At 36.5% G+C, this 16225-nt stretch overlaps 2 protein-coding genes across 2 annotated transcripts in view; both read right to left on the minus strand.

Moving 5' to 3' along the window:
• Positions 1-538: 538 nt before the first annotated feature.
• LOC132759453 (uncharacterized) lies at positions 539-11486 on the minus strand. Its single transcript, XM_060751217.1, has 2 exons — positions 10895-11486; positions 539-2209 (listed from the first exon to the last, which is right to left on the minus strand). Exons 1-2 carry the CDS (start codon positions 11481-11483, stop codon positions 996-998), a joined length of 1803 nt encoding a protein of 600 aa, XP_060607200.1. The 5' UTR covers positions 11484-11486; the 3' UTR covers positions 539-995.
• Positions 11487-11493: 7 nt separating this feature from the next.
• Positions 11494-16225, minus strand: part of LOC132759454 (uncharacterized) — a 36924-nt gene continuing 32192 nt past the window's right edge. Inside the window, exons 5-7 of the mRNA XM_060751218.1 lie at positions 14478-14547; positions 12768-13595; positions 11494-12071 (exon numbers count right to left, since the gene is read on the minus strand). Coding sequence (XP_060607201.1) covers positions 11494-12071; positions 12768-13595; positions 14478-14547 — 1476 coding nt within the window. The remainder of the gene's footprint in view (positions 12072-12767; positions 13596-14477; positions 14548-16225) is intronic.

The raw sequence follows: 16225 nt of genomic DNA on the forward strand, positions 1-16225 counted from the left end.
TGAAGTTTGAACACTTTGGGCCAAATGGAACTTAAGTTAAGCTCAGAAACTTTTTCCAGTTTCAAGGTCATAGTGACCTTGACCAGGACATAACTCAAAATGTACATAAGATATCAAATTCAAATATTGTAGGTAGATAGATCTCATTTATTATATGCTCGAAATAATAAGTAGGCCACAATCACACCTCCATTGACAATAAGCAATTTTCATTTGTTGTTTAAGGAAGAAATGGCCAAGCAGATTTTAAGCTATACATCAAGAAGGAACAAGAGAGCAGAAACGTCATTTTATAAAACGTTTTCTGATTTATTGTCCTGGTAATTAACAGGAGGGCCATGTCGGTCCTGAGTCGCTCACCAGAAACAACTGCTTTTCAGAGTTGGAAATTATCCATTGTCAATATTTTCTGATATTTAATTTAAGCATAGAATATATCTAAATAATAATTTGAAGAAATGCCATGACATGGGTCATTTAAGCTTTAGCTTAAATGGCGTCAATCAAATAATATGAGCAAACTTGATAAATGGTAATAATGCTACAATGTTTGGTGATCATCTATCAATTATTTCAGTAGGAAATGTCAAAGGTTTTATATTTTTGGCTTTAGTGGCCCCTAAAAGAGGCCAGTCAAATTAATATGAGCAAAGTTGATAAAAGACTACCTAACAATGCTACGGACAAAGTTTGGTGATCATCCATCAATTAGTTCTATAGAAATAGACGTTTTAAGGTATTTCTATTTTAGCTTTAGCGGCCCCTAAAAGGGGCCAATCAAATCAGTATGGTCAAAATTGATAAAAGACTACCCAAGAGTGCTACAGACAAAATTTGTGATCATTCATCAATTAGTTCTATAGAAGATGTCTAAAGGTTTTTCTATTTCTAGCCCTGTTGACCCCTAAAATGGGCCAAAAAATGACATGAGCAAATTCAAGTGTGACTGTCACAAGGGTGCTACAGACCAAATTTGAAGTAAATCTGCCAGTATTTCAGAGAAGAAGACGGTGACTGTGTTGACGCATGACGACGGACGCCGTAGTATCCCCTTTTGATACTAATAGCTCACCCTGGGCCTTCGGCTCGGGTGAGCTAAAAAAATGCTCACCTGCTTCCAACTCATTCAATGCTTCAGGAAAACTTCCATCCTTGGGTTGCCTATCTTTAATGCTTATAAGAGCAACTTCCATTCCAGATTCAGACTCAGTTCCTTCATTGTAAATAGCCAGAACAACTTCACCAAACGCTGACATGCATTCATTTATAGGCTGATAAACCGTCTTTATTAAACTTAATTCTTTAGCATTTTTCACCCTTGCTAATTCAGCACTATCATAAACAACATGTGCACTTGTTATTCCACATAATCCATGCACTGAATGGTTTATAAATCCTCCAAGAGTCCCCCCTAAGATTTTATCTCCGATTGAAACATTGGCATGTATTGCAACACCCATCTTAAGATGTTCATGGTAATGGTTTGGTCCTCCTATAAATGGTTCAAATTCTCCCTCTAAAACATCTGTTGGGAATCCATCAATTTCTTTTTCAAATGGTGTCTCATTTAGAGGTATATATCCCTTTACTGAAACATAGAGAGCTATGCAAGGTTTAATCTTAATTTCATGTTCCTGTTTGTCTGACATATAACCTACTGACTTCATCAAACTTGGTAAAATCACATTTAAATTACTATGTTTTTGAAGAAGATCATCAGCATTCTTGTTTACACATTTTCTAATATTTTCCAGAACGGCATCAGAAGATTGAATGTCACTAGTATCAAATTCCATTTCTTTAACAGCTACAAGTTTTCCTTCAGAACTGTAGGCATTTTCCCATTTGATGTAACATTCATAGTTATCTCTGGATACCAAACGTCTGGAATTTTTCTTAAGCACTACTACAAAAACAATAGACACATACCTACTTGAAAGTACATGATCAATTTGATAGGATGGCAATACATCAATCACATTTTCTGATTTTTTTCTGATATGTTTGCTAATCATAGAGCACATTTTAGAAAGTATGTGTGAATCTACTCCAAATACACGACAAGCCTTGCGCAACTCTCTTTGAGATGGTAAAATTTCTCTATCAATTAAAATTTTTGCAGCTGTCTCACTTCCACTTGTGATGCATCTATCCCATTCAGAAGATTTCTCTTCTTCATTTATGAAAGAAAAGTGGTCTGAAGTCTGGTCTGAAACAAAATTTGAACTTTAACTATAATGTATGATGTTTCATTTGTCTAACGATAATTTTTTACAATTTTCCAGAAATCAATTTACTCATTTTTTCTATTTCTAGTTACAGTGACCTCGTCCTTGAGCACATGGGGTCCAAAAGCAATCGCAACTGGGGTCTACTTATCAGCTTGTTGTATACCAAGTTTGATCACAATTTTTCATTCCTATCTCTAGTAACGGTCCTGTAGTAACTGTCCCGAAACATTTTTGAACTTATATTAATGGTGTCTTTGACCATAACCTGAGGAGTCAAAACCCAATACCAACCTGAGTCTTCTAATAAGCATGATTTATACCAAGTTTGATTACAATTTCTCATTGCTTACTCAAGTTTTTGTCTGAAAACCATTTTTATATTTTTTGACAGTGACCTTGACCTAAGGGAGTCCAAGCAATCACACCTGTGGTCTTCTAATTTGCTTGCTTTTTATCAAATTTAATTACAATATCTCATTCCCAACACTAGTTATTGTCCTGAAACCATTTTTCGTTTTTAGTAATCAGGTGACCTTGGCCTTAATTCCAAAGGGTCTGATAGCAACCCCAACCTATTTTCATATAAGCTTGCTAAATATGCAGTTTGATTGCAATATCTCACTCCTAAACTCTAGTTACTGTCTGGAAACCATTTTCTATCTTTAGTTTCGGTGACCCTGACCTTGTACCAAGGGGTTACAAACGCAAAATCAGCACGCGTCTTCATATAAGGAGGCTATTACTATATCACAATATTGTCTAGAAACAATTTTCCTGTTTTATTACCAGTAACCTTGACCTTGATCCAAAGAGGTCAAAAAGCAATCCTTTTCTTGGTCTTTAGGGTACTGTATACAAAATATCATGAAGCTGTGATGTTACGAAAATATTCTACCATTGACCATAAATGGTTAAATTTTTTCTATGTCAGTAAACAGGAAGTAAATGAGCGACAGATCTGAATTTGAATCCCACAGTATGGAACCAAGCGTTAATGCTGTATACCAAATATCAAGAGGATGTGATAAAGTAGTTGCTGAGAAAATTGTTACAAAAATTCCCTACCATTGACCATAAATGTGAATTTTTTAATTACAGAAAAAAGACTAATGCAGTTACATAAAATCTCCAATATATGCCAAAATACCGGTAATATACATCTGACTGCATTATCATTCCTAAAATTTCTATTCCATTAGAAGTGTAGGAGTAGTCTAAACAAATTTTACTATAACAAAATGTGACTATTACTAGATCTGACCACCATTTTGAGCAGCTGAGCGGAATGGGCCGGCGATATGCACACCTAGGGATGGCATGGATCACTTCTGTGAAGTTTTATTGAAATCCCACTAGCATTTGACCAGCAATAAACTTTTCATTCATATCTCTGGTAGTCGTTTGTGCAGCGGAGTGGAACTTGCTTAAGATATGCACAACTAGGATGGTAATGATCACTACTGTGAAATATCACTGTTTCCCCTTGTGGTTTTGGAGATAAATTTGCAGACAATATTTTACTATTTATCGCTTTGGTGGCCATTTTGTGCAGCTGACCAGAATGTGCCGGCGATATGCACCAGAATTTTTATATTGATCACTCATGTGAAGTTTCACTGAAATCCCCCAAGCAGTTTTGGCTATGAATCTTGGAAAATATTTTTCTATTTATAGCTTTGACGGCCATTTTGTGCAACTGACCAGAACGTGCAGGCGATTTGCACAACTAGGGATGGTTCTGATCACTACGGTGAAATATCACTGCAATTTCCCAGTGGTTTTTGAGATGAATCGCAGACAACATTTTGCTTTTTAAAGCTTTGGTAGCTATGTTGTGCAGCTAACCGTAATGTGTAGGCGATATGCACAAGTAGAGAATTGATACTGATCACTCCTGTGAAGTTTCACTGAAATCCCCCAAGCGATTTTGGGGATGAAGCGTGGAAAATATTTTTCTATTTATAGCGGCCTTTTTGTGCAACTGACAGGATCGTGCTGGCGATATGCACAACTAAAGATGGTACTAATCACTACTGTGAAGTTTCACTGAATTTCCCCTAGCAGTTTTGGAGATGAATTGCGGACAAGATTACCGGACAGAGGGATGGAAGGACAGAGTGATCAGTATATGCTGCCCTATGGGAGCATAAAATGTTTGAGGGGAAAACTTGTGTAGTATGCAAATGTACTTGACCCACCATTCAATCCTGTTATGTGTCATCGATATTGAATTAAAGGTATAAGAGTTGTTCTGACAAACTTTAACAAGAGGGCCATGATGGCCCTGAGGTCGCTCACCTGTATAGTGGCCCCGCAGCAGGGCCAGCTTAAACCCTAGGGCTTTTATTTGAACAAACTTGGAAGACACCCATTAGAAGATGTTTCATGTTGTTTAGTTTTTACTACACACATATAATGAAAAACAATGACCTGCCCCCCCTCCGGCAGGGCCAATTTTAACCCAAGGGTTTTATTTGAACAAACTTGGTAGACACCCATAAAAAGATGTTTCTTGCTAAATATCTAAGCTATAGCTCATTGGGTTTTTAAAAGAAGATATTTTATGTTTTTACTATACAAATATATCTAAAATCAATGACACCCTGGGCGGGGCCAAATTTGACCCCAGGGCTTTTTGAACAAACTTTGTAGACACTCACTAGAAGATGTTTCATGCTTAATGTCTAAACTCTAGCTATTTGGGTTTTTTCATAGAAGATTTTTGAAGATTTTGCTATACACATATAAGGAAAATCAATGACCCCCGGGGCGGGGCCAAATTTGACCCCAGGGCTTTTATTTGAACAAACTTGGTAGACACCCATTAAAACATGTTTCATGCTAAATATCTTAGCTCTAGCTCTTTGAGTTCTTTAAAAGAAGATTTTTTAAGTTTTTACTAGATGCATATAGGGAAAATCAATAACCCCCTGGGGCGGGGCCAATTTTGACCCCAGGGCTTTTATTTGAACAAACTTGGTAGACACTCATTAGAAGATGTTTCATGCTAAATATCTCAGCTCTAGCTCTTTGGGTTCTTTAAAAAAGATTTTTTAAATTTTTACAATATGCATATAGGGAAAATCAATGACCCCTTGGGGCGGGGCCAATTTTGATCCCAGGGCTTATATTTGAACAAACTTGGTAGACACTCACTAGAAGATGTTTCATGCCAAATATCTAAGCTCTAGCTCTTTGGTGTTTTTTTAAAGAAGATATTTAAAGTTTTTTCTTTCGGTTGCCAGGGCAACCAGAGTTCTGCATGGAATTAAATTATTTGAACAATTATTAAAGGTGACCACCAAAGGAACATTCCTGTGAAGTTTGGATGAAATTGGCTTAGTGGTGTATGAGGAGATGTCATTTAAAGTAAAAGTTTACGGACGGACGGACGCCGGACGAAAAGCGATCACAAAAGCTCACCCTGTCACTTTGTGACAGGTGAGCTAAAAATAACAAGAAATGTCGAACAACACATATGCCCCTCTTTCTAGCCCTTGGCTCATACTATTGGTAATTTTGTTATAGAAACATGCTACAAACTGGTACATTTTGGGAAAGAGAAAAAATACCAATATATGACCTGACAAGAGCCACCGCCTGGCGGGGGCAACGGTCGACCTTTTTCTTTCTCTAAAAGCAAACAAAGAAATGTTTGAACTAAATCTTAACGTTTCCTTTAAATAAAATTAATTGGTCTGAAATACGCAATTCTATAAAAAGAAAAATGCAATTCTATAAATAGAAACCCCAAATTCAAATAAATAAAAATTTTTAAATAAATAGAACAGGGGGGAGTCCGTGGTGCACTGGTGGTGTCAGCAAATGACAAAGGTTTTTGTTTGTGGGGGGTGTCACGTATTTGGAGTATGGGTGCCCCCAGGGGTGGATCACTTGGGGGTTTGTTTTTGGGGGAGGTGTCACGTGGGGGAAAGTATCGGGTTTTTGGAGCAGGGGTGGTGTCATTGGAAAATCAGGGGGTTTTGGGCACTGTAGGAGCCCGTGGTGGAGTTTTTGTGGTGTTTTGGGTGGTGGTGGCACGGGGTTTTCACGGGTGTTTTACATGGTAGAGTACGTGGGGGAAGTCCGGGGGTAGAGTCATGGGGGTGGAGTTATGTGGGGGAGTAAATGGGTGGAATGGTGTAAAGGGGTAGAGTCTGTGGGGGGAGTCATGTGGTTGAGTCATGAGGTTGAGTCATGAGGTAGAGTCATGTGGTGGAGTTATGTGGTAAAGTCACGTGATGGAGTAACGTGGTGGAATGGTGTCACGTGGTAGAGTCATGTGGTGGAGTCACGTGGTTGAGTCACGAGGTAAAGTCACGTGGTGGTGTCACATTGTAGTGTCACGTGGTGAAGTCACCTGGTGAAGTCATGTGGTGGAGTCACGTGGTAAAGTCATTTGGTGGTGTCATGTGGTGGTGTCACATGGTAAAGTCATGTGGTGGTGTCACATGGTAAAGTCACGTGCTGGAGTCATATGGTGGTGTCACGTGGAAGAGTCACGTGGTAGTCATGTGGCGGAGTTACATGATGGAGTCACGTGGTGGAGTCATGTGGTGGTGTCACGTGGTAGAGTCATGTAGTGAAGTCATGTGATGGTGTCACGTGGTTGAGTCACGTAGTACAGTCACGTGGTGGTGTCATGTGGTAGAGTCATGTGGTGGAGTAAGGTGGTAGTCACGTGGTGAAGTCACGTGGTGGAGTCACGTGGTCATTAGAGAGCCCAAGTGTTTGATAAACAACAAGGTCTTGTCCTTAAGTATGTTCTGTTATAATATGAAGTTGATCCCTTCAATAATAGCAAAGTTACAGCCAGGTACAGCAAAAACAATGAAAAGTTCAATAATTTGACCTTCAAAGTAAAGGTCATTTATGGGTGAAGGTCAAGGTCTGTCGGGTTATTTTTAAGGGTTATCCTTGAAGATTATTATGTTCAAGTTTGAAGACAATCCATTCAAAAATAACAAAGTTACAGCCAATAACAGCATGAACAAGCAAAATTTGGACTTTTAACCTCGAAGGTCAAGGTCATTTATGGATGAAGGTCAAGGTTAGTGAGGTCTACTGAAAGGTCTTGTCCCAAGGGTTGTTGTGGCCAAGTATGAAGACAATACACCAATAAATAAAAAAGTTATGATCCAGTTACAAGTTTGCGGACGGGAACAGGAACGGCAACACCGCCGCGACTATAGCAATACCTGTACTTTTTAAAAAAAAAAAAAATTGAGCTAAAAATGAATGAAAGCTATCATTAATAAGTTATACAAGTTGGAAGGTAAAATATATAGTATCACATAAATGTAACTATTCTGACATTAAAGGCTTTTGACCTAGTGACCCCAAAGTCAAAAGAGGTTATCTACTTAAGTTATGGCCAATCAATATGTGAAATATGAAGACTTTGTGATAAACAGTTTTTAAGATGAGCGGAAAACATTCTGACATTTAAGGCCCCTGTGACCTTGACCTTTGAACTTGTGACACTTAAAACAACAGTGGTCATCTGCAAGTTATGAACAATTAGTATGTGAAACGTGAAGACTTTTAAAAGAATAGTTTTCTAGAAAATCAGTAAAAAACATTCTGATATTTAAGGCAACTGTTACCTTGACCTTGGACCTAGTGACACCATAATCAATAGGGGTCAACTTTTAATTATGGCCAATCAGTATGTGAAATATGAAGACTTTGAGATATATAGATTTTCAAGATAGTCAGTGGAAACCATGTAATCTACAGATGGACAGACCGTCATGCACAACTAGAATTGGTACTGATCGTTCTTGTAAAGTTTGGATGAAATTGCACTAGTATTTTTTGAGAAGTAGTCCACTGCCAGACAAGCTTTTGTGGCAACACATAAAAAATCAACCTTTTTATTCAAGAGTCAGAACTCTTCCAAAAATCATTCTACCAGAAAACCGGTGCAATAAACACAAGAACTTGAGCTAAAGATCAATCCTTTAAAGGTTCATTGAAATTGAATTGTGGTTTAAGAGAAGAAATCCAGACAAAACTATCAAAAAATTATTAAAGGGCAAAAACTAAGACAAAAAGCATTGAACTAGAAAATGCTGATGATATGCACAACAAGACTTGGTACTGATCATTCCTGCAAAGTTTGAATAAAATTGCACCAGTAGTTTCTGAGGAGTAGTCTGCACAAGTTTTGTGACAGACGGACAAGCATCTACTAAATACTTTGGGGTGCATAACAAGAGCTGTCGTAGGACAGCAATGCTCGACTGTTCGATAGAGTTGTCACAAGGATGTTTTCATTGAGTATAAAAAGGGACATAAATATGTAAATAAGTAAATCAGAGTTGTGGGACCTGTGCCAATCATGTTAAAAATCAGAGTGAAATGTATGTTGAGTTTCATTCTATTCCCTTCAGTAGTAAAGGGAGATACCAGCTTACAAGCCAAAAGTTCACAATAATTTTCATTGAGTATAAGAGGGGCATAAATTTGGAAATAAGTAAATCAGAGATGACCGATGACAGCATGCTCGACAATTAGAACAGTTATTAAAATAATGGCATTGGAGTAATGGAAAGGACAGGAATTGAATGCAGGTCTACCTTTTGACAGAGATATGTAAAACTTACATGTAAACATTAACCAACAGACTAAGTGAACAAGGGACCATTGGCCCCAACGCACCCATCTGAGTACTAAATGCAATTGATATACAAAAGTGAAGTTATTAGGTCTTAAATTCAATTTTCACATAGGGCTATAATTTGAACAATCTTGGTAGAGTTCCACTACACAATGCCTCATGCCAAATATCTAACCCTCTAGCCTTTGCAATTCAGAGAAGAGAATTTTAAAGTTTTTTTCTATATAACATTGACCCCCTGGTGATAGACGATATTATATACCAAATATCTAAGCTCTAAGACTTGTACCTTCAAACAAGACGATTTTTTAAGTTTTAATTATATACATATTATGAAAACCTATGATCCCCTGGGGAGGGGCCAATTTTGACCTAGGGCTATAACTTGAACAACTTTGGTAAAGGAACTATAGGTGATACTACATACCAAATATCTAAGCTCTAAGCCTTGTTCTTTTCGACAAGAATATCTGTTAAACAAGAAGACAATGATGGCCCGAAGTCACTCATCTGTTTATAGGCCCTTGCGCAGGCTAATTTTTACCCAGGGGCTTTATTTTAACGAACTTGGTAGGCACCCATTAGAAGATGTTTCATGATGAATAAGCTCTAGCTCTTTGGGTTTTTAAAAGAAGATATTTTAAGTTTTTACTATAGACATATAAGGAAAATCAGAACCCCGGGGAGGGCCAATTTAACCCTTGGACTTTTATTTGAACAAATTTGGTAGACACTCACTAGAAGATGTTTCATGTTTAATATCTAAGCTCTAGCTCTATGGGTTATTTAAACGAAGATTTTTAAAAGTTTTTACTATAGACATATAAGGAAAATCTGTTACCCCAGGGCGGGGTCAATTTCGATCCCAGGGCTTTTTTTGAACAAACTTGATGGACACTCACGAGAAAATGTTTCATGCTTAATATCTAAGCTCTTACTCTTTGGGCTTTTAAAAGAAGATATCTGAAGTTTTTACTATATACATATAAGAAAAATCAATGACCACCCTGGGTGGGGCTAATTTTGATCCCAGGAATTTTATTTGAACCAACTTGTTGGACACTCACTAGAAGATGTTTCATGCCAAATATTTAAGCTCTAGCTCTTTCGGTATTATAAAAGAAGTTTTTTTAAGTTTTTACTATATACATATAAGGAAAATTAATAACACCCTGGGGCGGGGCCAAGTTTGACCCCAGGCCTTTATTTGAACAAACTTGGTAGACACTTATTAGACAATGTTTCATGCCAAATATTTAAGCTCTAGCTCTTTCAGTTTTTTTTTTTAAAGAAGATCTTTAAAAGAAGATCTTTTAAGGTTTTACTATATACATATAAGAAAAAGCAATGACCCCCTGTGGCGGGCCAATGTTTCATGCCAAATATTTAAGCTCTTGCTCTTTCAGTTTTTTTAAAAGAAGAATTTTAAGTTCTTAGTATTTACATATAAGGAAAATCAATGACCCCCTGTGGCGGGACCAATTTGTACCCCAGGGCTTTTATTTGAATAAACTTGATAGACACTCACTAGAAGATGGTTCATGCCAAATATCTAAGCTATACCTCTTTGGGCTTTATAAAAGAAGATATTTAAAGTTTTTTTTTCTTTTGGTTGCCATGGCAACCAGAGTTCTGCATGGAATTAAATTCTTTGAACAATTTATAAAGGTAACCACCAAAGGACCATTTCTGTGAAGTTTGGATGACATTGGCTTAGCTGTTGATGAGGAGATGTCGTGTAAAATAAAAGTTTAAGGACAGACGACAGACGGACAAAAAGTGATCACAAACGATCACCATGTCACTTTGTGACAGGCAAGCTTAAAGAAAATTATATACATATAAGGAAAAACTTTACAAAAAACTTTCACCAACACTGACGCCGGGGCCACTGCAATAGCTCTCCATATTCTCTGAATAGTCGAGCTAAAAATAATGATCAAGGTTACAGTTTGCGGACGGCAATGGCAACAAGCCATGGCTGTAACAATACCCCTTTTTTATTTTTTTTAAAAAAAAGTCGAGCTAGAATCATATTTACCTTTAACATGAAATAAGTGCTCCTGATCTCTTAAATACTGTATAGCATCATTTCCCTTCTCTCTTCTACGTCCTTGTGATACCAATGTTAACATATCATCATTAATCTCCTCACCATCTCCTGTTATATTACAGAACCTTACATCCACATCTACAGTATGAGGAATGTGAGGAAGACTATCAACAAACTTCTGCCATGTTGTCAAACTCATTATTTCACGATCCAGCTTAATGTTCTTTAAACTCTTCATCTCTAAAGGTAACTGTATTATATTGTCAGTTAACCTACAACACTGTAACTCAAGCTCACTGAGATTGTGTAACAATGGTAATACTGTGACTAGACTCTTTGTTATGTTGGTATGATATGATTGAGATTTATTGTTATCATCTGCATACAATTCAAGTTCTTTTAATTTGTTAGATTTTCTAATAATATCAAATATTTTCTCATAATTACTATTTTTCAAAGTTCCAAAAATAAATATTTCAATTTTTGTAGTATCAGCATCTATCACACTTACAGTATTATCCAAATAAAGGTACTGAAGTTGTTGATGTTTTGATAAATTTACATCATGCTGCTTCATACACTCACATTCAAATGAACAAGATGTATTTGTTCAAGATGACTGGTTCCCTCAAGAAAATTACAAAGTGTAGTAGTATCACATGACTCATTGTTATACCACTCATTCTTATTGCTACAAGATCGATCATACTAGGTAAGTTACTAACAACTGTTTTACACACTGGGTAATACTTGTCAATGTGATATACATCAAGAGACAGAGATTTTAATGTTGAAGTATTTACTTTTATTGTCTCAGAAACACAATTGTTTATTTCATCAATCCTCCTTTCATTACTCTGTGTACTATCACTTTGTGTACTAAATAACCATTGAGATTCAGATTCATATCTTATTGCAATTTTTTCAAGATGGTGAAACTTTAGTAAATATTTTGTAAATTTAACATTTTTTGTGTTGATGTAAACTACATTAATAGACAGAACAGAGTCAGGAACAATTTGTTGCTGATCAATACTTGAACAAACAATATCACAATCATCACTATCATCAATGACCAAATCTCCTATATAAAATACTGTATTACTTCCTATACTACATGTTGCATTGAATTCTTCCATTGACTCAAACATAAGCTTTTGAATATCTGTAATACAATCATGATCGCTATAAATGTCACTATTTATTGTTCTCCTGTATTCCTGAACACAAGAGTCTTTCGATGCAGTATCATATATGTATTTTGAAACATGAGTTGCTAATCTAGATTCTAGACCAGATAGCATAATGATGACATTTGACTGCTCTAATATGTCATTTACTGTTGAACAATTCCGAAAAACGTCACAAATAAACTTTTTGACTAATTCAACATTTCCTGTACTATCTGATGAACACATTTTTGCATTGAAATTAATAACAATATTCACTGCAGCCAGAAATTCTTGCATTGATTTGTGAATGAAAGAGAACAATGAGCTTTTAGGTTTGGATACAGAAAAAGAAGGACGAATTTATCTTCTGTCAAATTCCCCAGTTTCAGACATGTTTCCTCTCGCACTTCTTGTGATATTTTTAAATGATCAAACACAGATTTGTCAAATGTTAAGGACATATCCTTAGGATAATTGAACAATGCTCATAAGCCAAGTGCGCAACACACCATATATAATTGACTATTTAATCTACATATCTCTACATCTGTTTAAATACTGAGGGAGTTCAACATTCTGAGAACTTTCCATACATTCTGTATTTTTCCTAAAGTTTTATTGTATTCCAGTGAAATATAAGTTTAACATACAGTATAAATAGCACACCTTGAGGTTTTTATCAAGTTTACCCACATCACACCATAGACAAACCAATTGCTGCAGCATAATTGGTACCTGTTTCAGGCCAACCAGAAACTGAACATTAAGCTTTTGTTCACACACATTAGGATCTAATGATTTGTTCAATGCTGTTATTATTTTCTTAATCATTTCTTCTTCATGTGTTTCATCAAACCCTTTTAATTTCAATAATTGATGAATCTCTCTATTACTTACTCTCAAACTGTGAATTTTCCAGGGCCGTGATGTAGTAACAATGGTGTATTTCTTTGTAAAGTCACGTTCCGGAAGGCCTGCCTGGAACTCATTCCTAGTCTCACTGTCAAAAGACCATTCATCTAAACCATCAAGCAAAATAATTATCTTTTCAGAATCATTTTCCAGAAGTTTACTTAAATTTTTTATCTTATCATATCGCATTTCAAGCATTTCTTGGATACTTCTGATCTTTATGTTATGTCTAAGAGAAATATAAAACATGAAATCAAATTTCTTCATTTCCTTGACTCCTTCAAACTCATCATCTTCATTGTGTCTATCACTGTGTGCCATACACCAACAGTTGATCAAATATTTACAGAAACTACTCTTACCAGACCCTGCATCTCCAATAACATAAATAAATTTCTGTGGTTCCCCACTCTTTGTGAAAATCTCTGACATGGACTCTATTTCTTTTTCCTCAGACTCCCCTCTGTTCTTTTCTATCTTGTTTGTTATAGTGGGTCTTATATAAACATCACTGAAGTTATAATTTTCCTCATCTGGTTGTAAAGGTATTGCTGATACTTTAAGTACGTCACTGCGATAATGTTCTATCAATTGAGTACGACAACCTGAAATTTATTGAGCAGCCAATAAAATCAGCAAAACTTACAAATGATCTAAACATAACAAGATTCCTCATGACAAGATCTTAAAAGTGAAAGAAACATTAATAGACCCAGAGTGACCTTTACCTTGAGCTGGTAAGGCAGTGGCATTGGTTCATCACATTGCCTTATTCAGGTGATCCGCGTCAAGTTTGAAGAAAATCCTTGACAAGTGTAGTATTTATAGAGAGACAAAATGTTTGATATATGACATTTGACCTTCAATGGTTAACTTGACCTTGAACTGGCACAGCTGTAGTATGTCTTTTCATGTTACAGTAAACAGTTATGCCAATTTAAAGAAAATTTATACAGTTTATAGAGCGAGTACATGATTGTCTGTCTGATATTTGACCTTTGACAATCAAAGAAGCTGTGAGCCAGCACGGCAGAGGCATAGGTTCTAAACATTGCCTTGTAAACCAAGCACAGACATTGGTTATGCATACTGCCTTGTTGAGGCAAATTTAAGGAAAATCACACAGGGGGTATAGAATATATAGAGAAAAGAAAAATAAGTTTGATGTTTGGCATTTGTCCTTCAAGGGGGATATTGACCCAATGGAAACAAACAGACGGAATGACTGATCTAATGATGCCGCAAAGTGATTCCAGTATAGCACCAACCACATTATGTGGTAGGATATAATCAAATGTTACATTGTAATTTCATAAATTTAATAATATCATAAATTTAATGATATTGTATGATCCGGAGTATATAATAATTATATCATTCTAATTTCTAAAATGATAAAGTAACAATGACATTCAGCTGGTTTTTATTTATATTAATGGCAATATCATACACTTGTATGTACACCATCAAAACAAATATTTACTCACCTAACTTGGTTTGCTCATACTCTGCCTGACTTTGACCTGAGGAAGTTACTGTGTTAATTTTTGCCATCTCCTGCAAAAACAAATCATCTTCTTTTCTCCAAAAATACTTTTAGTTCAAGACTAATCTATAAGATATTATTAAGATGTTACTTACTAGAACTGGGGCATCTGTGGCCAAGTGGTTAAGGTTGTTGACTTCAAACCACTTGCCCCTCACAGCTGTGAGATCGAATCCCGACAGACCCTTTGAATTATTTCATGATAAGAAGCTATCCAACTAGCTTACAGAACTACCATGGTTCTAATCAGGTCACTGCCCGTTTGTGCCTGAAATAATGCACGGAAGGGCACCTGAGGTATTCCTCCACCAATAAAGCTGGAGCGTGGCCATATGACCTATGTCAGTGTGATGTAAACCCAAATCAAACAAAAAAACAGAACTGCCACTGTCATGGCGTGAATACCCCTGCATACCACTTTGTCAGAATAAACAGACAACCTTCCTGCCAAATCTGTTGGTAGTAAGCCAGTGCATTACTAAAATATTTATACTACATGTTTTTAGTGGCAACGATCAAAGTGACCTTTACCTTTGGCCTACTGACTTCAAAACTGAAACTGCCACTGTATGACTTGAATACCCTCCCAATTCATGCAGCATTGCCGGGGGTGTTTTATGATGAATATATGAGAATATAATAATGCTTCAAATGTGAAATGTCAAAATCAATACACTGTGGACAGGCATTCTTAAGCATTTGAGCAGACAGGCTTATTGTAGTTAAAGCCCCTATGACCTTTACCTTTGACATATTCACCTAAAAATCAATATGGGGTCATCTACTAGTCATTACTAACCTCAGTACCAAATAAGATGACTGTTAACCAAAGCATTCTTAAGTAATTGAGCAGACAAGCTTTCAGAATTAAAAGCTTAGTGACTTTAAAACTAATAGGGGTCACTTTATAATCATAAACAACATCCATGCCAAATATGAAGACTGTGGGGCAAAGAATTCTAAAGATGTTTGGTGGACAATTTTTTATAGTCAAGGCCCTTCTGACCTTGACCTTTGACTCAGTGACCACAAACAATAGGGGTCATCTCATAATGATGACCAACCTCCATGCCAAATATGAAGACTGTGGGTCAAAGGATTCTAAAGATGTTTGGCGGACGAGTTTTTTTTATAGTCAAGATCTTGACCTTTCACTCAGTGACCACAAAAACAATAAGGGTCATCTCATAATCATGAATAACCTCCATGCCAACTATGAAGACTGCTGACCAAAGTATTCTAAAGCAATTGAGCAGATAAGCTTTTTTGAAGTACTGGCCTCTCTCACCTTGACCTTTGACCCAATGACCTCAAAAGCAATATTGGTCATCTAATGTTCATGACCAACACCATGCCGATTATGAAGACTGTGGGTCAAAGGAATTTTAAAGTTATTGGGCAAACAAGCTTTTTCTAGTCAATGCCCCTGTCACCTTGACCCAGTGACCTCAAAATCAATAGGGGTAATCATAACTAACCTCTATGCTTAATATGAAGACTTTGGGTCAAAGGATTCTCAAATTATTTGGCGGAAAAGCTTTTTTGCGTCAAGGTCCCTGTGACCTTGTTTTTGACCCAGTGACCTCAAAATCAATAGGTGTCTTCGAATAGTCATGACAAACCTCTTTTCCAAATATGAAGACTGTGGGTAGAAGGATTCTTAAGTTACTGGGCCGACAAGCTTTTTAG

The sequence above is a fragment of the Ruditapes philippinarum genome, unplaced genomic scaffold, assembly GCF_026571515.1.
Source record: "Ruditapes philippinarum isolate M1 unplaced genomic scaffold, ASM2657151v2 ctg11736_1_1_1_1, whole genome shotgun sequence".
Classification (NCBI taxonomy): domain Eukaryota; kingdom Metazoa; phylum Mollusca; class Bivalvia; order Venerida; family Veneridae; genus Ruditapes; species Ruditapes philippinarum.